We start from the raw sequence: 26938 nt of genomic DNA on the forward strand, positions 1-26938 counted from the left end.
AGCTCGGACAATGGGGGGGGGGGGATTATATGACATGAGGACCCCTAAGCTTGGACAATGGGGGGCATTATATGAGATGAGGACCCCTGAGCTTGGACAATGGGGGGCATTATATGACATGAGGACCCCTGAGCTTGGACAATGGGGGGCATTATATGACATGAGGACCCCTGAGCTTGGACAATGGGGGGCATTATATGACATGAGGACCCCCGAGCTTGGACAATGGGGGGCATTATATGACATGAGGACCCCCGAGCTTGGACAATGGGGGGCATTATATGACATGAGGACCCCTGAGCTTGGACAATGGGGGGCATTATATGACATGAGGACCCCCGAGCTTGGACAATGGGGGGCATTATATGACATGAGGACCCCCGAGCTTGGACAATGGGGGGCATTATATGACATGAGGACCCCCGAGCTTGGACAATGGGGGGCATTATATGACATGAGGACCCCCGAGCTTGGACAATGGGGGGCATTATATGACATGAGGACCCCTGAGCTTGGACAATGGGGGGCATTATATGACATGAGGACCCCTGAGCTTGGACAATGGGGGGCATTATATGACATAAGGACCCATGAGCTCAGACAATGGGGGGCATTATATGACATGAGGACCCCTGAGCTTGGACAATGGGGGGCATTATATGACATGAGGACCCCCGAGCTTGGACAATGGGGGGCATTATATGACATGAGGACCCCTGAGCTTGGACAATAGGGGGCATTTTATGACATGAGGACCCCCGAGCTCCTCAGACAATGGGGGGCATTATATGACATGAGGACCCCCAAACTCCTCAGACAATGGGGGGCATTATATGACATGAGGACCCCCGAGTTCCTCAGACAATGGGGGCATTATATGACATGAGGACCCCCAAGCTCGGACAATGGGGGGCATTATACGACATGAGGACCCCTGAGCTCGGACAATGGGGGGCATTATACGACATGAGGACCCCTGAGCTCGGACAATGGGGGGCATTATACGACATGAGGACCCCTGAGCTCGGACAATGGGGGGCATTATATGACATGAGGACCCCCGAGCTTGGACAATGGGGGGCATTATATGACATGAGGACCCCTGAGCTTGGACAATAGGGGGCATTTTATGACATGAGGACCCCCGAGCTCCTCAGACAATGGGGGGCATTATATGACATGAGGACCCCCAAACTCCTCAGACAATGGGGGGCATTATATGACATGAGGACCCCCGAGTTCCTCAGACAATGGGGGCATTATATGACATGAGGACCCCCAAGCTCGGACAATGGGGGGCATTATACGACATGAGGACCCCTGAGCTCGGACAATGGGGGGCATTATACGACATGAGGACCCCTGAGCTCGGACAATGGGGGGCATTATACGACATGAGGACCCCTGAGCTCGGACAATGGGGGGCATTATATGACATGAGGACCCCTGAGCTCGGACAATGGCGGGATTGTATGGTGGAGAAGGTGCAGTCACAGGGGAGAGGACCTTTCTTGCAGCACCCGGGGGGATCGATATGATGATCTAGAAGAGAACATTTCTGGACGTTCTTCATATAAGAATGATCGTCTGTTTTTCCATGTCGGGGGCGGGGTGATTGGGAGTGTAAAGAAAGCTGCACCTGGAAGTGATCAGGTGGGGGCTCGTCCGGGACAGTTCTTGGACCATTGACACCCATTGTCATCCTCATTCATCTTCTCTCAGCCAAACAGAAGACGGTTTATCGGTCATCGGGTTGTCGCTCGCTGTGCGACTCCAGAAGTCAGTCTCAATCAGGGGAGCTCTCCTCTGCAGGACTCTCCGGAACGCAGGCGGGCGAGGAAACGTCCGGAACTTCTGTAGACTCCTTCAGCACCACTCCTGAAAGATCAAGAGCACCAATCACCACCACACAACACCTCAAACTCCACCATTACCCACCGCTGGATGTGAGGGACCCCGTGATGTTGTAAAGTGACAGTTTTCACTACACTGGCTGTGAATGATCATGTGACAACACAAGGGGGCGCCAGCTAAGTGCAGCATCCATGGGCTTATTATGATTATAACGCTTATCTGCAGCCAGGCCACATTGGATGGAAGCCGATGTTCCAGGAATGAGGACAGAGCAGGATGTGACGTCACACCAGGGGTGGGCTGATTGCTATCACTTCCTGCTCTGTGTCCCCCGGGGCTCTCCTCATTCCTCACCGACAGACAACACGCGGTTTGCTCTTCCGGTGCTCGGCTTCCATCCAATGGGGCCTGGCTGCAGATAAGCGCTTAGATTTTATATTTCTGTGAGTTTTCATTTGGCTGTTTAATCATAATAAGCCCATGGATGCTGCACTTGGCGGGTGCCCCCTTATGTTCCCTGTTATGGTGACAGTGCTGTCACATGATCACTCACAGCCAGTGGCAGGATGTGACATCACACCTGGGGTGGGCCGATTGCTACCACATCCCACCCATTGATGCTGCACTTGGCGGGTGCCCCCTTGTGTTCCTTTTTGTAATTTCAGAGATTGATTCCTGTCTTGGGTGGAGATGCCTACTGAAGTACAAGCGGATACAATGTAGAGCGGATACAGTGTAGAGCGGATACAATCTAGAGTGGATACAGTGTAGAGCGGATACAGTGTAGAGCGGATACAGTGTAGAGAATAGAGCGGAATCAATGTAGAGCGGATACAGTGTAGAGAATAGAGCGGAATCAATGTAGAGCGGATACAGTGTAGAGAATAGAGCGGATACAATCTAGAGCGGATACAGTGTAGAGTGGATACAATCTAGACCAGATACAGTGTAGAGCGGATAAAATGTAGAGAATAGAGCGGATACAATCTAGAGCGGATACAGTGTAGAGTGGATACAGTGTAGAGCGGATACAATCTAGAGTGGATACAATCTAGAGCCTAGAGTGGATACAGTGTAGAGTGGATACAATCTAGAGTGGATACAATCTAGAGCCTAGAGTGGATACAGTGTGGAGCGGATACAATCTAGAGTGGATACAGTGTAGAGCGGATACAGTGTAGAGCAGATACAATCTAGAGCGGATACAATCTAGAGCCTAGAGTGGATACAGTGTGGAGCGGATACAATCTAGAGTGGATACAGTGTAGAGTGGATACAGTGTAGAGCGGATACAGTGTAGAGTGGATACAGTGTAGAGCGGATACAATCTAGAGTGGATACAGTGTAGAGCGGATACAGTGTAGAGCGGATACAGTGTAGAGTGGATACAGTGTAGAGCGGATACAATCTAGAGCCTAGAGTGGATACAGTGTAGAGCGGATACAATCTAGAGCGGATACAGTGTAGAGCGGATACAATCTAGAGTGGATACAGTGTAGAGCGGATACAGTGTAGAGCGGATACAGTGTAGAGTGGATACAGTGTAGAGTGGATACAGTGTAGAGCGGATACAATCTAGAGCGGATACAGTGTAGAGCGGATACAGTGTAGAGCGGATACAATCTAGAGTGGATACAGTGTAGAGCGGATACAATGTAGAGCGGATACAGTGTAGAGCGGATACAATCTAGAGTGGATACAGTGTAGAGCGGATACAGTGTAGAGCGGATACAGTGTAGAGTGGATACAGTGTAGAGCGGATACAGTGTAGAGCGGATACAGTGTAGAGCGGATACAGTGTAGAGCGGATACAATCTAGAGTGGATACAGTGTAGAGCGGATACAGTGTAGAGCGGATACAATCTAGAGCCTAGAGTGGATACAGTGTGGAGCGGATACAATCTAGAGCGGATACAGTGTAGAGCGGATACAGTGTAGAGCGGATACAGTGTAGAGCGGATACAGTGTAGAGCGGATACAATCTAGAGCGGATACAGTGTAGAGCGGATACAGTGTAGAGCGGATACAATCTAGAGCCTAGAGTGGATACAGTGTAGAGCGGATACAGTGTAGAGCGGATACAATCTAGAGCCTAGAGTGGATACAGTGTAGAGCGGATACAGTGTAGAGCGGATACAATCTAGAGCCTAGAGTGGATACAGTGTAGAGCGGATACAGTGTAGAGCGGATACAGTGTAGAGCGGATACAGTGTAGAGCGGATACAATCTAGAGCCTAGAGTGGATACAGTGTGGAGCGGATACAGTGTAGAGCGGATGAGCAGATACAGTGTAGATTGGATACAGAGTAGAGCCGATACAGTGTATCTTCATATTTATCTGGGGGGGGGGTAGAGGGGCTCCCTCATGTATTAGCGTGTAATGTTTTCACCACTCTTTAATTTGTTGTTTGAGCGTTGTCACCCCATATTGTTAGACACAGGAAGGGGCGCACTGTCTGTAGTACGCAGAGAAGAGAACCTGTCATGTAGTATTTAGAAGTCTCTCAACGTGACAGAAGAATGAAAACAAAAAGTGAATTTGACACCCAGAATGATAATGAAACGTTCTGTGTAGTGCTGTCCGTGTAGCACGTCATGGCGTACAGTTCAGTGATGTCACCAGGCAACCTGAAAATAAAAGGTTCTCTATGTTCTGTAACAAACTGACCTGAGACGTCCGTGTCGGCAGCATCTGAGGTCGGGGGGTCGCACAATTGAAGGCGACTCAGGGCTGTGCGTTGCTGCTCCTCCTCCCCTGCTGTGCGTTGCTTCTCCTCCTCCACCTCACTGCGCTGTTGCTCCTCCTTTCCTGCGGTGCATTGCTGCTCCTCCTTCCCCATGGGGAGTTGCTGCTCCTCAACCTCCATGTTGCGTTGCTGCTCCTCCTTTCCGGTGGTGCATTGCTGCTCCTCCCCCGTGGAGCGTTGCTGCTCCTCCCCTGCGGAGCGTTGCTGCTGCTCCTCCTTCCCCGCGGGGTGTTGCTGCTGCTCCTCCCCTGCGGGGTGTTGCTGCTGCTCCTCCTCCCCCGCGGGGCGCTCTGCAGACACCAGACAGAAGAACGTTAGTGAGGTCCCTCATCATTCTGAATACACAACCATTGTTCTCTTATCATTTCCCCAATTCTGATGCCGCGTACACACAACCGTTTTTAATGGCGATAAAACTGCCATTTTTTAGATTGGTCATGAAAACCAGTCGTGTGTGGGCTCCAGAGCATTTTTCTTGATGAGAAAACTGCCCGCAAAAAAATCAGAACCTGCTCTTTTTTTTCTCGTCGTTTTTCACGTCGTTCTTTTTCTCATTGCGAAGGGGAAAGAGAGGGGAAAAAAGAAAGGGAAAGAGAGGGGAAAAAAAGAAAGGGGAAAGAGAGGGAAAAAAAGAAAGGGGAAAGAGAGGGGAAAAAAGAAAGGGGAAAGAGAGGGGAAAAAAGAAAGGGGAAAGAGAGGGGAAAAAAGAAAGGGAAAGAGAGGGGAAAAAAAGAAAGGGGAAAGAGATGGAAAAAAAGAAAGGGAAAGAGAGGGGAAAAAAGAAAGGGGAAAGAGAGGGAAAAAAAGAAAGGGGAAAGAGAGGGGAAAAAGAGGGGAAAAAAAGAAAGGGGAAAGAGAGGGGAAAAAAAGAAAGGGGAAAGAGAGGGGAAAAAAGGAAAGGGGAAAGAGAGGGGAAAAAAGAAAGGGGAAAGAGAGGGGAAAAAAAGAAAGGGGAAAGAGAGGGGAAAAAAAGAAAGGGGAAAGAGAGGGGAAAAAAGAAAGGGGAAAGAGAGGGGAAAAAAGAAAGGGGAAAGAGAGGGGAAAAAAGAAAGGGGAAAGAGAGGGAAAAAAGAAAGGGAAAGAGAGGGGAAAAAAAAGAAAGGGGAAAGAGAGGGGAAAAAAAAGAAAGGGGAAAGAGAGGGGAAAAAAAAGAAAGGGGAAAGAGAGGGGAAAAAAAGAAAGGGGAAAGAGAGGGGAAAAAAAGAAAGGGGAAAGAGAGGGGAAAAAAAGAAAGGGGAAAGAGAGGGGAAAAAAAGAAAGGGGAAAGAGAGGGGAAAAAAAGAAAGGGGAAAGAGAGGGGAAAAAAAGAAAGGGGAAAGAGAGGGGAAAAAAAGAAAGGGGAAAGAGAGGGGAAAAAAAGAAAGGGGAAAGAGAGGGGAAAAAAGAAAGGGAAAGAGAGGGAAAAAAAGAAAGGGGGAAGAGAGGGGAAAAAAAAGAAGGGGAAAAGAGAGGGAAAAAAAGAAAGGGAAAGAGAGGAGGAAGAAGAAAGAGGGAAAAGAGGGGAAAAAAAAAAAGGGGAAAGAGAGGGAAAAAAAGAAAGGGGAAAGAGAGGGAAAAAAAGAGAGGGAAAAAAAGAAAGGGGAAAGAGAGGGAAAAAGAAAAGGGGAAAGAGAAAAGTCCACGGGAAACAGTGGCGGCTGGTGCTCAAAATTTTTTGGGGGGGGGGGGGCAAAAAAAACAAAAAAACAATTGCAGCCTCACTGTGCCCATCAAACACAGCCACTGTTCCCATCAATTGTCGCCACTGTTCCCATCAATTGTCGCCACTGTTCCCATCAATTGTCGCCACTGTTCCCATCAATTGTCGCCACTGTGCCATCAATTGTCGCCACTGTGCCATTCCATCAAACGCAGCCACTGTGTCCATCAATTGTTGCCACTGTGCCCCCTGAATTACCACCAGATTTCCCCCCCGCCCAGCACTTACCTTTCTCGGGGGAGCCATCCTCCTCCACGATTCCTCGATGTCTTCTCCCGCCCCTTGATGTCGCTTCAGCCAATCAGGTTACCGGTAACCAGACCCAGTGAACCTGATTGGCTGAGACGCATGTCAGTGTTAACCAGGGAACGCACACCCCCTGCTTCCCCTGGTGAACTATTTGGAAGCCGATTAGAGCCAACAGGCTGTAATCGGGAAGCCTATCAGAGCGGCTGGCCCTGATAGACACTTCCAAAACCAACCAGCTGATGTTATTCAGATGGCCGGCGCTCACCAGGGGGCCGGCCATCTTAATAGTGGGCGGCAACGGCGCCAGCGACAATGCATGAATCTATGTATTGTTGACTTCAGTGGCGGTGCAGAAGAGAGAAGAGGCGGCGCTCTTGCGCCCTCTATGGACGCACCGCCACTGACGGGGAGTGTGTCGGGGGAGCTCTACATTGAGAGGAGCGCACTGTGGAAACGGGAAGGATGAGAATATGTGATCCACGGTCGCCAGACACGGAGAAATTTATAATGCGTATCCAAGAGAATAGCCGTTAGTTTCTCATTCACCATTATGTTATTCATGCGATTTTTAACAACCTGAAAGCGAAGGAGTCTCCATGCTCCAGCAATCGTCAATTTAGTCGCAGCAAACAGATGTTGGGCCGGTCGCCTTTCCGACAATTGGCTTGCCTAGTGAGGCTTCATAAGGTAGGTTCTGACCCTCAGCCTGCATGCCCTTGGGCAAGACCACCGAATATGTGCCATTGTCCCCGAAAGCAGAGAGGAGAGTAGGACGGGATAAACCGGGCCTATCTAGTGTAGTACCACCTATATAATACTTTATAGGCATTGTTTTGTTGGGGATAGTAAAGTCAGGACTGATCACCAGACTCGAGCAGGTCGTCTGCTGCACTATATACACCTTCTTTGGGTGCCCTTTATTGCTCCTGGATCAGAGCTGGGTCAAAGTGTACCTCACTCACCCATAACTCGGTTTTTGTGTCCACTTCAGATGAAGTGCCCAAGGCAGCTGCCTGTCCTGCCTACACCTCTGCTCAGCCCTGGTCTGAATATCTCCATACAAAGCCCGGGGGGGGGGGGGGGGGAGTCTGTGCACCGGGCAGCTAATCAGAGTACAGGAGGGGGGTGGAGGACTTCTGTATTACCGGAATAAACAGTTAAGTTCATGGCCTGAGGGCGAGGAACGTCATAGATGTCGTCATCATCGGAACTCTGATCGCTGTTCTCACCTAAAACAGAGAAGATGGAAGATTCAGAGGGGTCTTCAGATCCCATATTGCACCCCTCCCCCCCCAGTCAGGACATATACAGATGTCTGGTAAAACCCATACATATGATTCCTCTTACCAGAGTAGAGCGGCTGCACAGAGCAGAGGAATTGTTGAAGGACATTTGCAGCATCAGGACGGCCATCGTCAATCCCTACAGAAAGAGGAGACATCAGTCCACAGATCACACACTGAATGGGGGTCTTCCTGAGGAAGGGTCCCTGTGTTTATGGGGTCTGTACTTGGACCCATTGTCTTATCGGCAGCTCAGTTAGGCAGCCCATAGATTAGGCAATTCTCTTTTTTTCCTCCATGGATGAAAAGGACAGAAATCTGCTCAGTTCCCCCATCAACAGTTAGAGGAATCCTTCCTGCATTGATATTGTGTTCTGCCGCAGGCATCCTTCCCTTTCTGCAGAACACAATGATAAGTGTTATAAATAATAAGTGCACTTTTTTTTGACTCAGGAAGAAGTCCAATCATTCAACTCATATACCAACGCGTTTCGTCATAAACAAACGTCTTCCAAAGAAACGTGTCGGGCGGAGCATCCCTGTGACGTCATCACACACAGGAAGTAAACCGGAAGTGCACGCCGTTTTGCCCGCTGGTGATTATACCGATATGCACAGTGCGGTTTTATGTATAATTAAATGTTGAGCGATTTCTAAACTAAGAGGAGCGTAGATTTGTTTACTTTTTGCATGATCCGAATTGCTTGGGGAAAATAACAAATTGTTTGAGGAACGGCACAAATGGACGGGTCCGAGACGCATGTGGGGAGATATCATTGATCTGGGCTTGTAGACCACTCTGAATAAGGGGGTCATCTTTATCTGGTAATCCGACATCCTATCTACTACTCCTGGTGACGGGTGACGCTGGTGATACTTGGACACTTTTTTTGAAGTCCACTCATTCGATATATTTAAAGGGGACATGGTTTCGCTTGCACTTTATTTGTTGTAAAGACTAGTTACAGTTGAACCTCGGATTACGAGTATAATCCGTTCCAGGAGAATGCTCGTAATCCAAAGCACTCGGTGTCTCGGAGTTGGATATAAAAGTTAGTCTGCTGGTTTTTACCGAACACTGAAGTACGGCTGGTGACTGGGGGGGGCTAAAGAGTCTTGGATGGTGCTGGTTCTGGACAGAGGAAGCATGGACGGCGGACAGAGTCCTGTTGGGGACAGAGGAAGCATGGATGGCGGACAGAGTCCTGTTGGGGACAGAGGAAGCATGGATGGCGGACAGAGGAAGCATGGACGGCGGACAGAGTCCTGTTGGGGACAGAGGAAGCATGGATGGCGGACAGAGTCCTGTTGGGGACAGAGGAAGCATGGACAGCGGACAGAGTCCTGTTGGGGACAGAGGAAGCATGGATGGCGGACAGAGTCCTGTTGGGGACAGAGGAAGCATGGACGGCGGACAGAGTCCTGTTGGGGACAGAGGAAGCATGGACGGCGGACAGAGTCCTGTTGGGGACAGAGGAAGCATGGATGGCGGACAGAGTCCTGTTGAGGACAGAGGAAGCATGGATGGCGGACAGAGTCCTGTTGGGGACAGAGGAAGCATGGATGGCGGACAGAGGAAGCATGGACGGCGGACAGAGTCCTGTTGGGGACAGAGTCCTGTTGGGGACAGAGGAAGCATGGATGGCGGACAGAGGAAGCATGGATGGCGGACAGAGTCCTGTTGGGGACAGAAGAAGCATGGACGGCGGACAGAGTCCTGTTGAGGACAGAGGAAGCATTTACGGCGGACAGAGTCCTGTTGAGGACGAGGGACCATCACAGGCACTTTCTTTTTGGGATCTGCTCTGAAGTCTTCACAGGTGAGGCACATAATAAAATAAAGCATCAAAAAGAGACGACCCCCCAGACTGATCATTGAGCCGGAAGGGTGACTATGAATGACAGTCTGGCTGCTGCTATACAAAGTGGGAAAGAACCTCGGGGCCAAAACAGCGGGGCCCCGTCAGGGGGTGAGGGCCACAAGTCTATGGAACAGAAGGAAGCAAAATGTCAAAGAAAAACGTAAATATTACAATAACTTGGAATAGAGACGATGTTATAGGCTTACCATCAGTCTGCACTGCTCCTGGGGGCTTTTCAGAGACGTCATCGGCGACCACCACTGGCCGACCATCGTCCTTCACCTTGTTGTCATCGGAGACCACCACAGGCCGACCATCGTCCTTCACCTTGTCGTCATCGGCGACCACCACAGGCCGACCATCGTCCTTCACCTTATTGTCATCGGCGACCACCACAGGCCGACCATCGTCCTTCACCTTGTCGTCATCGGCGACCACCACAGGCCGACCATCGTCCTTCACCTTGTCGTCATCGGCGACCACCACAGGCCGACCATCGTCCTTCACCTTGTTGTCATCGGCGACCACCACAGGCCGACCATCGTCCTTCACCTTGTCGTCATCGGCGACCACCACAGGCCGACCATCGTCCGTCACCTTGTCGTCATCGGCGACCACCACAGGCTTATCTGCGGAGAAGCTGAACTTCTTGATGAGTTGTGGGATGTCGTACCTACAATGAGGCCTCACTGGTCAGTGCCGAGTCTATCGGGAATGTGAACGTTAGAATCAGAATTGATATACATTTATAATGGTGTGTCTGTGATTTCAGCAGCCCTCCATTGTAAATATACAGCGGGGGAAAATAAGTACATTGGGACCTCGGATTACGTTCCAGGAGAAGCTCGTAATCCAAAGCACTCTCATATCAAAGCGAGTTTCCCCATTGAAGTCAATAGAAATGAAAATAATTAGTTCCGCATTGACTTCAATGGGATGCAATACCGCATGCGGCCAGAGAGCCTCGGAAACGACCGAAAAGGCCCGAGGACACTTCGGCTGACCTCATAACGACTTCCTACCCGAGATTTGCTGAAGTCAGCCGTGCCGTCCTCGGGCCTTTCTGTGCATTTCCGAAGGGCGCCAATCGGCTGCGAACAGCGACGTTCGGCTCTGCTCGGCCTCGGAGACCCCCCCCCCTCCCCACCTCGGGCCAAATGTGATACTGCACACCGCTTTGGCCTGAATCGAGACAAGACTCGCAAACCGAGTTACGATTTTTTAAAATTCGGTTCTCGTATTGCGAAACGCAGTGGCGGTTCGTCCATAGAGGGCGCTGGAGCGCCGCCCCCTCTGGCTCTCACCGCCACTGAGTCTAATAACATAGATTCATGCATTGCACGAATCTATGTTATTGTCCCGCTGCCGCCCACTATTCAGCTGGCCGGATGTTGAGCGCCGACCATCTGAATAACGGCAGCTGGTTGGCTGTATGGAAGTGCCTATCAGAGCCAGCGGCTTTCCGAGTACAGCCCTCGGGTCCCCAGAAGCTTATCCTCGGAACGCACGGTATGTGCGCTCCTTGGATAAGACTGACAGGCATCTTAGCCAATCAGGTTGGCCGGTTCCAGCTACCGGTAACCTGATTGGCTGAAGTGTCATCGAGGGCGGGAGGAGACATCGAGGTGAGGGTCGAGGACGTGGATGGCTGACTCCAGTAAAGGTAAGTGCCGGGCGCGGGGGGCAAAGGGGCACAGCGGCGACGAAGGGCACAGTGACAACAATGGGGACAATTGGCACAGTGGCGACAATTAAAGGGCACAGTGACGAGTCTGACGACAATAGGCACAGTGGGGACAATTGGCACATCGGCATGAATGGGCACAGTGGCGACAATTAAAGGGCAGAGTGGTGACAATTGATGGCACAGTGGCTGTGTTTGATGGCATAGCACAGTGGTGACAATTGATGGCACAGTGGCTGTGTTTGATGGCATGGCACAGTGGTGCGAATTGATGGCACAGTGGCTGTGTTTGATGGCATGGCACAGTGGTGACAATTGATGGCACAGTGGCTGCGTTTGATGGCATGGCACAGTGGTGCGAATTGATGGCATGGCACAGTGGTGCGAATTGATGGCACAGTGGCTGCATTTGATGGGCACAGAGAGGCGGCAATTTTTTTTTCCGTTTGCGCCCCCCCCCCCCCAAAAATTTTGAGCACCAGCCGCCACTGGCAAAACGCTCGTTAACCGTGTTACTCGCAATCCGAGGTTCTACTTTATCTAGTTATCCACGCTACGCTCATATACTGCGTCAGGGCGGCCCTCCTGCGCGAACTCACGTACCTGTACACGATTTCCTGCACTGGGTCGGGGGCGTGTCCGTGTGCCGCCGGCGGCCCACTCCAGCTGTGATTGGATACATCAGGAGCCAATCAGAGGGTCCGGCAGACCCGATGTTCACCGACACCCTGTGATCGTTCTCAGGAGAGGCGGAACGGCGGCCCGCCAGAGAGGAAACTGGAGATCTTGTGTTTCTGCTAAGCAGGAACACGGATCTCCGTCTTCCCATAGTTAAAGCCCCTCCCCCCCAGTGTTAGCAACCACCCCCTAGGAGCACCTGATGTTAACCCCTTCCCAGCCAGTGTCATTAGTACAGTGACAGTGCATCTTTTCTTACCTCTGATCACTGTATTAGTGTCACTGGTGCCCAAAAAGTGACCGTGTCGGATTTTTCCTGCCACAATGTCGCAGTCCCGCTAAAAATTGCTGATCGCCACCATTACTAGTGAAAAGAATAAATAATTCCATAAAATGATCCCGTAGTTTGTAGACGCAAACCAATCAATATTTGCCTATAGGGATTTTTCATGTAGCAGATTGCCCGAAATGAATGAAGACATCTTGTACTGCGCACAGGACTATGTCAGAGCCATACAATGAGGTGATATAAGGGACGAGGAATGGGGTACCAGGTACAGGAGGACTTGTATCGGCCGGGTCCGGGCAGCTGCATGGATTTCCACAGGAGTCTCACCCACACATCTCGCAGTTCTGCAGACTCCGCGCTCTGAGAGAGAGACACACAGCTGTATATATTCAGATCACTCCACCCATGACAGACAACAGAGGCGAGTCCCGGGACCCCGGGAAGTCTTACCAGTAATTTCCGTTTGCCGTTCTTCATGACAATCTCAAAGGTGAAATCTCCATCTGCATCACTCAGACTTCTCACTGACTGCACCTGTAGGGGAGAGGAGAAGAGCTTTACCAGCAGGGGGCGCAATACTGGAGAACATACAGAGGTGCTGGGATTGTACAGGGCAGGAAATGGATATCAACCCCTAACAACTTCTCCGGGGCAACTCCCTGCCACCCTGCATATGACAACACTTCCCATCACCCCTCACACCTGGATACCTCACCTGGTCACTCCATACTGGGGCCTAGTCCCCTCCCCATCATCCGTCACTCAGACCTCATCACCTCGGCTCATCCAGCCTTCCCTTCAACTCTCACATGGGTCTAGTCACCTTCCCCCCAGGTGTAGCCACCTCCCTGTTACTCCTTACCTGGGTCTAGCCACCTCCCTGTTACTCCTTACCTGGGTCTAGTCACCTCCCCTTTTCTCCTTACCTGGGTATAGTCACCTCCACGTTACTCCTTACCTGGGTCTAGTCACCTCCCCGTTTCTCCTTACCTGGGTCTAGCCACCTCCCCGTTTCTCCTTACCTGGGTCTAGTCACCTCCCCGTTTCTCCTTACCTGGGTCTAGTCACCTCCCCGTTTCTCCTTACCTGGGTCTAGTCACCTCCCCGTTTCTCCTTACCTGGGTCTAGTCACCTCCCCGTTTCTCCTTACCTGTGTCTAGCCACCTCCCCGTTACTCCTTACCTGTGTCTAGTCACCTTCCCGTTACTCCTTACCTGGGTCTAGTCACCTCCCAGTTACTCCTTACCTGGGTCTAGTCACCTCCCCGTTTCTCCTTACCTGGGTCTAGTCACCTCCCCGTTTCTCCTTACCTGGGTCTAGTCACCTCCCCGTTTCTCCTTACCTGGGTCTAGTCACCTCCCCGTTACTCCTTACCTGTGTCTAGTCACCTCCCCGTTTCTCCTTACCTGGGTCTGGTCACCTCCCCGTTTCTCCTTACCTGGGTCTAGTCACCTCCCCGTTTCTCCTTACCTGGGTCTAGTCACCTCCCCGTTACTCCTTACCTGGGTCTTGTCACCTCCCCGTTACTCCTTACCTGGGTCTAGTCACCTCCCCGTTACTCCTTACCTGGGTCTAGTCACCTCCCCGTTACTCCTTACCTGGGTCTAGTCACCTCCCCGTTTCTCCTTACCTGGGTCTAGTCACCTCCCCGTTACTCCTTACCTGTGTCTAGTCACCTCCCCGTTTCTCCTTACCTGTGTCTAGTCACCTCCCCGTTTCTCCTTACCTGGGTCTAGTCACCTCCCCGTTTCTCCTTACCTGGGTCTAGTCACCTCCCCGTTACTCCTTACCTGTGTCTAGTCACCTCCCCGTTTCTCCTTACCTGGGTCTAGTCACCTCCCCGTTTCTCCTTACCTGGGTCTAGTCACCTCCCTGTTACTCCTTACCTGGGTCTAGTCACCTCCCCGTTTCTCCTTACCTGGGTCTAGCCACCTCCCCGTTACTCCTTACCTGTGTCTAGTCACCTCCCCGTTTCTCCTTACCTGGGTCTAGTCACCTCCCCGTTACTCCTTACCTGGGTCTAGTCACCTCCCTGTTACTCCTTACCTGGGTCTAGTCACCTCCCCGTTTCTCCTTACCTGGGTCTAGCCACCTCCCCGTTACTCCTTACCTGTGTCTAGTCACCTCCCCGTTTCTCCTTACCTGGGTCTAGTCACCTCCCTGTTACTCCTTACCTGGGTCTAGTCACCTCCCCGTTTCTCCTTACCTGTGTCTAGTCACCTCCCTGTTTCTCCTTACCTGGGTCTAGTCACCTCCCCGTTTCTCCTTACCTGGGTCTAGTCACCTCCCAGTTTCTCCTTACCTGGGTCTAGTCACCTCCCCGTTTCTCCTTACCTGGGTCTAGTCACCTCCCCGTTTCTCCTTACCTGGGTCTAGTCACCTCCCCGTTTCTCCTTACCTGGGTCTAGTCACCTCCCAGTTTCTCCTTACCCGGGTCTAGCCACCTCCCTGTTACTCCTTACCTGGGTCTAGTCACCTCCCCGTTACTCCTTACCTGGGTCTAGTCACCTCCCCGTTTCTCCTTACCTGGGTCTAGTCACCTCCCAGTTTCTCCTTACCTGGGTCTAGTCACCTCCCCGTTTCTCCTTACCTGGGTCTAGTCACCTCCCCGTTACTCCTTACCTGGGTCTAGCCACCTCCCCGTTACTCCTTACCTGGGTCTAGTCACCTCCCCGTTTCTCCTTACCTGGGTCTAGCCACCTCCCCGTTACTCCTTACCTGGGTCTAGTCACCTCCCCGTTTCTCCTTACCTGGGTCTAGCCACCTCCCCGTTTCTCCTTACCTGGGTCTAGTCACCTCCCCGTTACTCCTTACCTGTGTCTAGTCACCTCCCCGTTTCTCCTTACCTGGGTCTAGTCACCTCCTCGTTACTCCTTACCTGGGTCTAGTCACCTTCCCGTTACTCCTTACCTGGATCTAGTCACCTCCCCGTTTCTCCTTACCTGGATCTAGTCACCTCCCCGTTTCTCCTTACCTGGGTCTAGTCACCTCCCCGTTACTCCTTACCTGGGTCTAGCCACCTCCCCGTTACTCCTTACCTGGGTCTAGTCACCTCCCCGTTTCTCCTTACCTGGGTCTAGCCACCTCCCCGTTACTCCTTACCTGGGTCTAGTCACCTCCCCGTTTCTCCTTACCTGGGTCTAGCCACCTCCCCGTTTCTCCTTACCTGGGTCTAGTCACCTCCCCGTTACTCCTTACCTGTGTCTAGTCACCTCCCCGTTTCTCCTTACCTGGGTCTAGTCACCTCCTCGTTACTCCTTACCTGGGTCTAGTCACCTTCCCGTTACTCCTTACCTGGATCTAGTCACCTCCCCGTTTCTCCTTACCTGGATCTAGTCACCTCCCCGTTTCTCCTTACCTGGGTCTAGTCACCTCCCCGTTTCTCCTTACCTGGGTCTAGCCACCTCCCCGTTACTCCTTACCTGTGTCTAGTCACCTCCCCGTTACTCCTTACCTGGGTCTAGTCACCTCCCTGTGACCCCCCACTTGACCCTAGGCGCCCCCCTATGACTCCTCACCAGGCCCAATTCCCTTTCCATAAGACTTCAACTTTTATTACAGACATTGCTGCGTTACACAATCATGTAATCTACACGCCATTCGGCTGAGTTACTTACAGAGAACATGTAGTACTGACCGCGCAGAGACGTCTAAAACAGAAAGACAAAGATTGTGAGTCAGGAAAAGCAACCCAACGACAGGTCAGCCATTTCACCATACATTATAGACATGCTAGCGGCCTGGCCACTAAATCACTGTGCTGGGTACTCCTGACCCCTGCGCTCTGTTCAGTACTTACTCCTGACCCCTGCGCTCTGTTCAGTACTTACTCCTGACCCCTGCGCTCTGTTCATCGATTACTCCTGACCCCTGCAGGTGGCTTATGGAAACGTGGAAGCCCCCTTTAAAAAAGGGGACCCCCAGATCCCGGGCCCCCCCCCCATGTGAATTGGTAACGGGGTACATTGTACCTCTACCATTTGCGTCCACGTCATCGGGTGACCCCGCCCCCTCTTATGGGTCATGGGGGATTCGTTCCTCGCTGGAGAATGGATCATCGAGAGACAGAATTACATCACTGGAATTTATTGTCCAGCTGTGTCTTTTGACACTTTCTTTGTGTAATGGTAGAGGTACAATGTACCCCGTTACCAATTCACATGGGGGGGGCCGGGATCTGGGGGGTCCCCTTTGTTAAAGGGTGCTTCCAGATTCCGATAAGCCCACCGCCCGCAGACCCCCACAACCATCGGGCAAGGAAAATGGGGATGAGGCCCTTGTCCTTCCCATGTTGAGGGCATGTGGCCTGGTACGGTTCTGGAGGGGGGGCGCTCTCTCGTCCCCCCTCTTTTCCTGCGGCCGGCCAGGTTGCGTGCTCGGATAAGGGTCTGGTGTGGATTTTTGAGGGGGACCCCATGCCATTTTAAAAAAAAATATTGGTGAGGGGTTTCCCTTAATATCCATACCAGACCTGAAAGGCCTGTTAATGGACTGAGGGGGGGGGGGGGCAACCCATTCCGTTTTTTTTCAATGACCTTTCTCTGTATTGCCGGGACCCCACAGGGGTCATGAAGAGCCGCGAGTGATTTTAAAGGACTTTTTTTCCTTTAGAAATGTCATTTTGTGCAGGGACAGTTCTAAACACGGGAAACATGCGCCACTTCACAGGCATATTATAGACACCCCCAGGTACGAAATTTAAAGGAATATTTTATTTTTATTGTTTCACTTTAAGCATTATTAATATCACGGCTCCCGAAAAAACTTTTAAAACTTTTTTTTGCATTGATACATGTCCCCTGGGGCAGGACCGGGGTCCCTCAAACACTCCCCTGGGGCAGGACCGGGTCCCTCAAACACCCCCCTGGGTCAGGACCCGGGTCCGTCAAATACTCCCCTGGGGCAGGACCCGGGTCCTTCAAACACTCTTCTGTCTGTAACTCCACACAGTAATGCGAGGCTCTCTCTCTGGTGTGGAGAAAGCCTCTTGAGGGGGGAGGGGGCGAGCAGGAGAGTCAGGACGCTCTCTATGTTACAGATAGAGAAAGGAGCTGTGTGTTAGTGGGCGTCCTGACTCTCCTGTAGTCCAAGGGAGGGGGCGAGCACCACACTCCACACCAGGGAGAAAGCCTTGTATTACTTAGGACGGCACTGAGGTAAGTGAAGGAGGACGGCACTGAGGTAAGTGAAGGAGGACGGCACTGAGGTAAGTGAAGGAGGACGGCACTGAGGTGAGTGAAGGAGGACGGCACTGAGGTGAGTGAAGGAGGACGGCACTGAGGTGAGTGAAGGAGGACTGCACTGAGGTAAGTGAAGGAGGACGGCACTGAGGTAAGTGAAGGAGGACGGCACTGAGGTAAGTGAAGGAGGACTGCACTGAGGTAAGTGAAGGAGGACGGCACTGAGGTAAGTGAAGGAGGACGGCACTGAGGTAAGTGAAGGAGGATGGCACTGAGGTAAGTGAAGGAGGACGGCACTGAGGTAAGTGAAGGAGGACGGCACTGAGGTAAGTGAAGGAGGACGGCACTGAGGTAAGTGAAGGAGGACGGCACTGAGGTAAGTGAAGGAGGACGGCACTGAGGTAAGTGAAGGAGGACGGCACTGAGGTAAGTGAAGGAGGACGGCACTGAGGTAAGTGAAGGAGGACGGCACTGAGGTAAGTGAAGGAGGACGGCACTGAGGTAAGTGAAGGAGGACGGCACTGAGGTAAGTGAAGGAGGAATGCACTGAGGTAAGTGAAGGAGGACGGCACTGAGGTAAGTGAAGGAGGACGGCACTGAGGTAAGTGAAGGAGGACGGCACTGAGCGGTGCTCCTGATAAGACGAAGGTATGTTCCAGGCGTGACGCCGCCCTTTTCTCACCTCCTGCTGGTCCTTGTTGGTGTAAAAGTAAAGCGTCGTGTTCTGAAGTTTGAACCAATATGTCGCCCAATTAAATTTCTGTAAAAGAGAAAATTAGGAAATGAAGAAAAAATAGTGAGGGGGAGGGGAGGGAAATGGATTATTCCTCCTCTACAGCTTCATCCAATCAGAGCTTCCGATACCCAGGAGGCTGCAAGAGATTTCACAGATATGAGCCTACAGGAGAATACACGGAACACGCAACACGGAACACGCAACACGGGACACAACACGGGACACACAACACGGGACACACAACACGGGACACACAACACGGGAGAATACACGGAACACACAACACGGGAGAGGACACGGAACACACAACACGGGAGAGGACACGGAACACACAACACGGGGGAGGACACAACACGGGAGAGGACACGGAACACACAACATGGGAGAATACACGGAACACACAACACGGGAGAGGACACAGAACACACAACACGGGAGAATACACAACACGGGAGAGGACACGGAACACACAACACGGGAGAGGACACAGAACACACAACACGGGAGAATACACAACACGGGAGAGGACACGGAACACACAACACGGGAGAGGACACAGAACACACAACACGGGAGAATACACAACACGGGAGAGGACACGGAACACACAACACGGGAGAGGACACGGAACACACAACACGGAACACACAACACGGGAGAATACACGAAACACACAACACGGAACACACAACACAGGAGAGGACACGGAACACACAACACGGGAGAATACACGGAACACACAACACGGAACACACAACACGGAACACACAACACGGGAGAGGACACGGAACACACAACACGGAACACACAACACGGGAGAATACACGGAACACACAACACGGAACACACAACACGGGAGAGGACACGGAACACACAACACGGGAGAGGACACGGAACACACAACATGGGAGAATACACGGAACACACAACACGGGAGAGGACACGGAACACACAACACGGGAGAATACACGGAACACACAACACGGAACACACAACACAGGAGAGGACACGGAACACACAACACGGAACACACAACACACAACACGGGAGAGGACACGGAACACACAACACGGGAGAATACACGGAACACACAACACGGGAGAGGACACGGAACACACAACACGGAACACACAACACACAACATGGGAGAGGACACGGAACACACAACACGGGACACACAACACGGGAGTACACGGAACACACAACACGGAACACACAACATGGGAGAGGACACGGAACACACAACACGGGACACACAACACGGGAGAGTACACGGAACACACAACACGGAACACACAACATGGGAGAGGACACGGAACACACAACACGGGACACACAACACGGGAGAGTACACGGAACACACAACACGGGACACACAACAAGGGAGAGTACACAGAACATACAACACGGAACACACAACACGGAACACACAACACGGGAGAATACACGAAACACACAACACGGAACACACAACACAGGAGAGGACACGGAACACACAACACGGGAGAATACACGGAACACACAACACGGAACACACAACACGGAACACACAACACGGGAGAGGACACGGAACACACAACACGGAACACACAACACGGGAGAATACACGGAACACACAACACGGAACACACAACACGGGAGAGGACACGGAACACACAACACGGGAGAGGACACGGAACACACAACATGGGAGAATACACGGAACACACAACACGGGAGAGGACACGGAACACACAACACGGGAGAATACACGGAACACACAACACGGAACACACAACACGGAACACACAACACAGGAGAGGACACGGAACACACAACACGGAACACACAACACACAACACGGGAGAGGACACGGAACACACAACACGGGAGAATACACGGAACACACAACACGGGAGAGGACACGGAACACACAACACGGAACACACAACACACAACATGGGAGAGGACACGGAACACACAACACGGGACACACAACACGGGAGTACACGGAACACACAACACGGAACACACAACATGGGAGAGGACACGGAACACACAACACGGGACACACAACACGGGAGAGTACACGGAACACACAACACGGAACACACAACATGGGAGAGGACACGGAACACACAACACGGGACACACAACACGGGAGAGTACACGGAACACACAACACGGGACACACAACAAGGGAGAGTACACAGAACATACAACACGGAACACACAACACGGGAGAGGACACGGAACACACAACACGGGAGAGGACACGGAACACACAACACGGAACACACAACACGGGAGAGGACACGGAACACACAACACGGGAGAATACACGGAACACACAACACGGAACACACAACACGGGAGAGGACACGGAACACACAACACGGGAGAGGACACGGAACACACAACATGGGAGAATACACGGAACACACAACACGGGAGAGGACACGGAACACACAACACGGGAGAATACACGGAACACACAACACGGGAGAATACACGGAACACACAACACGGAACACACAACACGGGAGAGGACACGGAACACACAACACGGAACACACAACACACAACACGGGAGAGGACACAGAACACACAACACGGAACACACAACACACAACACGGGAGAGGACACGGAACACACAACACGGGAGAATACACGGAACACACAACACGGGAGAATACACGGAACACACAACATGGGACACACAACACGGGAGTACACGGAACACACAACACGGGACACACAACACGGGAGAGTACACGGAACACACAACATGGGACACACAACACGGGAGTACACGGAACACACAACACGGGACACACAACACGGGAGAGTACACGGAACACACAACACGGAACACACAACATGGGAGAGGACACGGAACACACAACACGGGACACACAACACGGGAGAGTACACGGAACACACAACACGGGACACACAACAAGGGAGAGTACACAGAACATACAACACGGAACACACAACACGGGAGAGGACACGGAACACACAACACGGGAGAGGACACGGAACACACAACATGGGAGAATACACGGAACACACAACACGGGAGAGGACACGGAACACACAACACGGGAGAATACACGGAACACACAACACGGAACACACAACACGGGAGAGGACACGGAACACACAACACGGGAGAGGACACGGAACACACAACATGGGAGAATACACGGAACACACAACACGGAACACACAACACGGGAGAGGACACGGAACACACAACACGGAACACACAACACACAACACGGGAGAGGACACAGAACACACAACACGGGAGAATACACGGAACACACAACACGGGAGAGGACACGGAACACACAACACGGGAGAATACACGGAACACACAACACGGAACACACAACACGGGAGAGGACACGGAACACACAACACGGAACACACAACACGGAACACACAACATGGGAGAGGACACGGAACACACAACACGGGACACACAACACGGGAGAGTACACGGAACACACAACACGGGAGAATACACGGAACACACAACACGGGAGAATACACGGAACACACAACACGGAACACACAACACGGAACACACAACATGGGAGAGGACACGGAACACACAACACGGGACACACAACACGGGAGAGTACACGGAACACACAACACGGAACACACAACATGGGAGAGGACACGGAACACACAACACGGAACACACAACACGGGACACACAACACAGGAGAGTACACGGAACACACAACACGGGAGAATACACGGAACACACAACACGGAACACACAACACGGAACACACAACATGGGAGAGGACACGGAACACACAACACGGAACACACAACACGGAACACACAACATGGGAGAGGACACGGAACACACAACACGGGACACACAACACGGGAGAGTACACGGAACACACAACACGGAACACACAACATGGGAGAGGACACGGAACACACAACACGGAACACACAACACGGGACACACAACACGGGAGAGTACACGGAACACACAACACGGAACACACAACACGGGAGAGGACACGGAACACACAACATGGGAGAGGACACGGAACACACAACACGGAACACACAACATGGGAGAGGACACGGAACACACAACACGGAACACACAACATGGGAGAGGACACGGAACACACAACACGGAACACACAACATGGGAGAGTACACGCAACATACAACACGGGACACGCAACATGGAAAAACAGAACATCGCTCCCTTCCCCTCCTGACAGATCCATAGTGATATATTCTGCAGATTATCTCATCACTGACCCCCCCAAAGATGTGCAGAGCATCGCTCCTCCCCCCAGAGATGTGCAGAGCATCGCTCCTCCCCCCCAGAGATGTGCAGAGCATCGCTCCTCCCCCCCCCCCGAGATGTGCAGAGCATCGCTCCCTCCCCCCAGAGATGTGCAGAGCATCGCTCCTCCCCCCCAGAGATGTGCAGAGCATCGCTCCTCCCCCCCAGAGATGTGCAGAGCATCGCTCCCCCCCCCCGAGATGTGCAGAGCATCGCTCCCTCCCCCCAGAGATGTGCAGAGCATCGCTCCTCCCCCCAGAGATGTGCAGAGCATCGCTCCTCCCCCCAGAGATGTGCAGAGCATCGCTCCTCCCCCCCAAAGATGTGCAGAGCATCGCTCCTCCCCCCAGAGATGTGCAGAGCATCGCTCCTCCCCCCCAGAGATGTGCAGAGCATCGCTCCTCCCCCCCAGAGATGTGCAGAGCATCGCTCCTCCCCCCCCCGAGATGTGCAGAGCATCGCTCCCTCCCCCCAGAGATGTGCAGAGCATCGCTCCTCCCCCCCAGAGATGTGCAGAGCATCGCTCCTCCCCCCCAGAGATGTGCAGAGCATCGCTCCTCCCCCCCCCCCGAGATGTGCAGAGCATCGCTCCCTCCCCCCAGAGATGTGCAGAGCATCGCTCCTCCCCCCCCAAGATGTGCAGAGCATCGCTCCTCCCCCCAGAGATGTGCAGAGCATCGCTCCTCCCCCCAGAGATGTGCAGAGCATCGCTCCCTCCCCCCAGAGATGTGCAGAGCATCCCTCCCTCCCCCCAGAGATGTGCAGAGCATCGCTCCTCCCCCCCGAGATGTGCAGAGCATCGCTCCTCCCCCCCCGAGATGTGCAGAGCATCGCTCCCTCCCCCCAGAGATGTGCAGAGCATCCCTCCCTCCCCCCAGAGATGTGCAGAGCATCGCTCCCTCCCCCCAGAGATGTGCAGAGCATCCCTCCCTCCAGAGATGTACAGAGCATCCCTCCCCCCAGAGATGTGCAGAGCATCGCTCCCCCCCCCCAGAGATGTGCAGAGCATCGCTCCCTCCCCCAGAAATGTGCAGAGCATCGCTCCTCCCCCCAGAGATGTGCAGAGCATCGCTCCCTCTCCCCAGAGATGTGCAGAGCATCGCTCCCTCTCCCCAGAGATGTGCAGAGCATCGCTCCCTCTCCCCAGAGATGTGCAGAGCATCGCTCCCTCCCCCAGAAATGTGCAGAGCATCGCTCCCTCCCCCCAGAGATGTGCAGAGCATCGCTCCTCCCCCCCAGAGATGTGCAGAGCATCGCTCCCTCCCCCCAGAGATGTGCAGAGCATCGCTCCTCCCCCCAGAGATGTGCAGAGCTTCGCTCCCTCCCCCCAGAGATGTGCAGAGCATCGCTCCTCCCCCCCGAGATGTGCAGAGCATCGCTCCTCCCCCCCCGAGATGTGCAGAGCATCGCTCCCTCCCCCCAGAGATGTGCAGAGCATCCCTCCCTCCCCCCAGAGATGTGCAGAGCATCCCTCCCTCCCCCCAGAGATGTGCAGAGCATCGCTCCCTCCCCCCAGAGATGTGCAGAGCATCCCTCCCTCCCCCCAGAGATGTACAGAGCATCCCTCCCCCCAGAGATGTGCAGAGCATCGCTCCCTCCCCCCAGAGATGTGCAGAGCATCGCTCCCTCCCCCAGAAATGTGCAGAGCATCGCTCCTCCCCCCAGAGATGTGCAGAGCATCGCTCCCTCTCCCCAGAGATGTGCAGAGCATCGCTCCCTCTCCCCAGAGATGTGCAGAGCATCGCTCCCTCTCCCCAGAGATGTGCAGAGCATCGCTCCCTCTCCCCAGAGATGTGCAGAGCATCGCTCCCTCCCCCAGAGATGTGCAGAGCATCGCTCCCTCCCCCCAGAGATGTGCAGAGCATCGCTCCTCCCCCCAGAGATGTGCAGAGCATCGCTCCCTCTCCCCAGAGATGTGCAGAGCATCGCTCCCTCTCCCCAGAGATGTGCAGAGCATCGCTCCCTCCCCCAGAAATGTGCAGAGCATCGCTCCCTCCCCCCAGAGATGTGCAGAGCATCGCTCCTCCCCCCAGAGATGTGCAGAGCATCCCTCCCTCCCCCCAGAGATGTGCAGAGCATCGCTCCTCCCCCCAGAGATGTGCAGAGCTTCGCTCCCTCCCCCCAGAGATGTGCAGAGCATCGCTCCTCCCCCTAGAGATGTGCAGAGCATCGCTCCCTCTCCCCAGAGATGTGCAGAGCATCGCTCCCTCCCCCAGAAATGTGCAGAGCATCGCTCCCTCCCCCCAGAGATGTGCAGAGCATCGCTCCTCCCCCCAGAGATGTGCAGAGCATCGCTCCCTCCCCCCAGAGATGTGCAGAGCATCGCTCCTCCCCCCAGAGATGTGCAGAGCTTCGCTCCCTCCCCCCAGAGATGTGCAGAGCATCGCTCCTCCCCCCAGAGATGTGCAGAGCATCGCTCCGTACTGTAGAGGTGGTCTCACCATGGTGTCCTTCCTCTTGCGGAGGAAGCTCTGGAAGGACAGGTTCTCTTGGACGGGGATCAGCGTATCGGTGGAGGTTTCTACCGGTGGATCCTCTGAAGCCATTATTAGAAAAGTCTCTGAACTTCCTTGTGAATTTTAACTTCCCCATCTCCCTGTCCACATTCCTCAACACACCTGACACCTCCAGCCCCGCCCACTATTAACCTCTTCTTACCTCTGGACACCTGTAGCCCCGTCCATGGGACTGTGTGTATTCCGGAGTCACATGACTCTCCTGGGCGCCGATCCGTCATCATCGGGATCTTTATCTTCTCCCAAATATTTCTGTTAATGAATGTGAGAGAAATAGAATTCACACAGCTGACCTTTATACCCACCGAGATCGGCCCCTCGGAATGGGTCAGGTGTGGGGGATCGGTCCCTCGGAATGGGTCAGGTGTGGGGGATCGGTCCCTCGGAATGGGTCAGGTGTGGGGGATCGGCCCCTCGGAATGGGTCAGGTGTGGGGGATCGGCCCCTCGGAATGGGTCAGGTGTGGGGGATCGGCCCTCGGAATGGGTCAGGTGTGGGGGATCGGCCCCTCGGAATGGGTCAGGTGTGGGGGATCGGTCCCTCGGAATGGGTCAGGTGTGGGTGATCGTCCCTCGGAATGGGTCAGGTGTGGGTGATCGTTCCTCGGAATGGGTCAGGTGTGGGGGGGGGGGGATCGGCCCCTCGGAATGGGTCAGGTGTGGGGGATCGGCCCCTCGGAATGGGTCAGGCGTGGGGGATCAGCCCCTCGGAATGGGTAAGGTGGGGGGTGATCGGCCCCTCGGAATGGGTCAGGTGTGGGGGATCGGCCCCACGGAATGGGTCAGGTGTGGGGGATCGGCCCCTCGGAATGGGTCAGGTGTGGGGGATCGGCCCCTCGGAATGGGTCAGGTGTGGGGGATCGGCCCCTCGGAATGGGTCAGGTGTGGGGTGATCGCCCCTCGGAATGGGTCAGGTGTGGGGGGGGGATCGGGTCCCTCGGAATGGGTCAGGTGTGGGGGATCAGCCCCTCGGAATGGGTCAGGTGTGGGGGATCGGCCCTCGGAATGGGTCAGGTGTGGGGGGGTCGGTCCCTCGGAATGGGTCAGGTGTGGGGGATCGGCCCCTCGGAATGGGTCAGGTGTGGGGGGTCGGTCCCTCGGAATGGGTCAGGTGTGGGGGGGGGGGGGGGGGGGATCTGTCCCTCGGAATGGGTCAGGTGTGGGGGATCGGCCCCTCGGAATGGGTCAGGTGTGGGTGATCGGCCCTCGGAATGGGTCAGGTGTGGGGGGGTCGGTCCCTCGGAATGGGTCAGGTGTGGGTGATCGGCCCTCGGAATGGGTCAGGTGGGGGGGATCGGGCCCTCGGAATGGGTCAGGTGGGGGGGATCGGCCCCTCGGAATGGGTCAGGTGTGGGGGGGGGGGATCTGTCCCTCGGAATGGGTCAGGTGTGGGGGGGGGGGGGGATCGGCCCCTCGGAATGGGTCAGGTGTGGGGGATCGGCCCCTCGGAATGGGTCAGGTGTGGGGGATCGGCCCCTCGGAATGGGTCAGGTGTGGGGGGATCGGCCCCTCGGAATGGGTCAGGTGTGGGGGATCGGTCCCTCGGAATGGGTCAGGTGTGGGTGATCGTCCCTCGCAATGGGTCAGGTGTGGGGGGGGGGGGGTCGGCCCCTCGGAATGGGTCAGGCGTGGGGGATCGGCCCCTCGGAATGGGTAAGGTGGGGGGTGATCCGCCCCTCGGAATGGGTCAGGTGTGGGGGATCGGTCCCTCGGAATGGGTCAGGTGTGGGTGATCGTCCCTCGGAATGGGTCAGGTGTGGGTGATCGTCCCTCGGAATGGGTCAGGTGTGGGGGGGGGGGATCGGCCCCTCGGAATGGGTCAGGTGTGGGGGATCGGCCCCTCGGA

At 53.9% G+C, this 26938-nt stretch overlaps 1 protein-coding gene across 2 annotated transcripts; it reads right to left on the bottom strand.

The window, feature by feature from the left end:
• LOC120918436 (acidic repeat-containing protein-like) lies at positions 1 to 25275 on the bottom strand. 2 transcript variants are annotated; one of them, XM_040330002.1, is made up of 10 exons: positions 25019 to 25275; positions 18208 to 18285; positions 15963 to 15995; positions 12796 to 12879; positions 12608 to 12705; positions 10067 to 10367; positions 9901 to 9976; positions 7897 to 7971; positions 7695 to 7778; positions 1 to 1878 (listed from the first exon to the last, which is right to left on the bottom strand). In XM_040330002.1, the coding sequence occupies exons 1-10, from the start codon at positions 25121 to 25123 to the stop codon at positions 1787 to 1789; spliced, it is 1026 nt and encodes a 341-aa protein (XP_040185936.1). In that variant the 5' UTR covers positions 25124 to 25275; the 3' UTR covers positions 1 to 1786. The 2 variants fall into 2 exon arrangements, with proteins under 2 accessions (XP_040185936.1, XP_040185935.1); XM_040330001.1 differs by having other exon boundaries at positions 9901 to 10367; positions 25019 to 25273.
• Positions 25276 to 26938: the final 1663 nt, after the last annotated feature.

This window comes from Rana temporaria, chromosome 12 (assembly GCF_905171775.1).
Source record: "Rana temporaria chromosome 12, aRanTem1.1, whole genome shotgun sequence".
Lineage (NCBI taxonomy): Eukaryota > Metazoa > Chordata > Amphibia > Anura > Ranidae > Rana > Rana temporaria.

What these genes read in the sequence shown, in the direction of transcription:
- LOC120918436 (XM_040330001.1), bottom strand. Translation starts at nt 25,123, where the DNA reads ATGGCTTCAGAGGATCCACCGGTAGAAACCTCCACCGATACGCTGATC. An exon ending in GCAAGAGGAAGGACACCATG is followed by an intron (nt 18,286 to 25,018) that starts GTGAGACCACCT and finishes TCTCTTTTACAG; the next exon opens with AAATTTAATTGGGCGACATA. An exon ending in TACAAGTCCTCCTGTACCTG is followed by an intron (nt 10,368 to 12,607) that starts GTACCCCATTCC and finishes GCCTCATTGTAG; the next exon opens with GTACGACATCCCACAACTCA.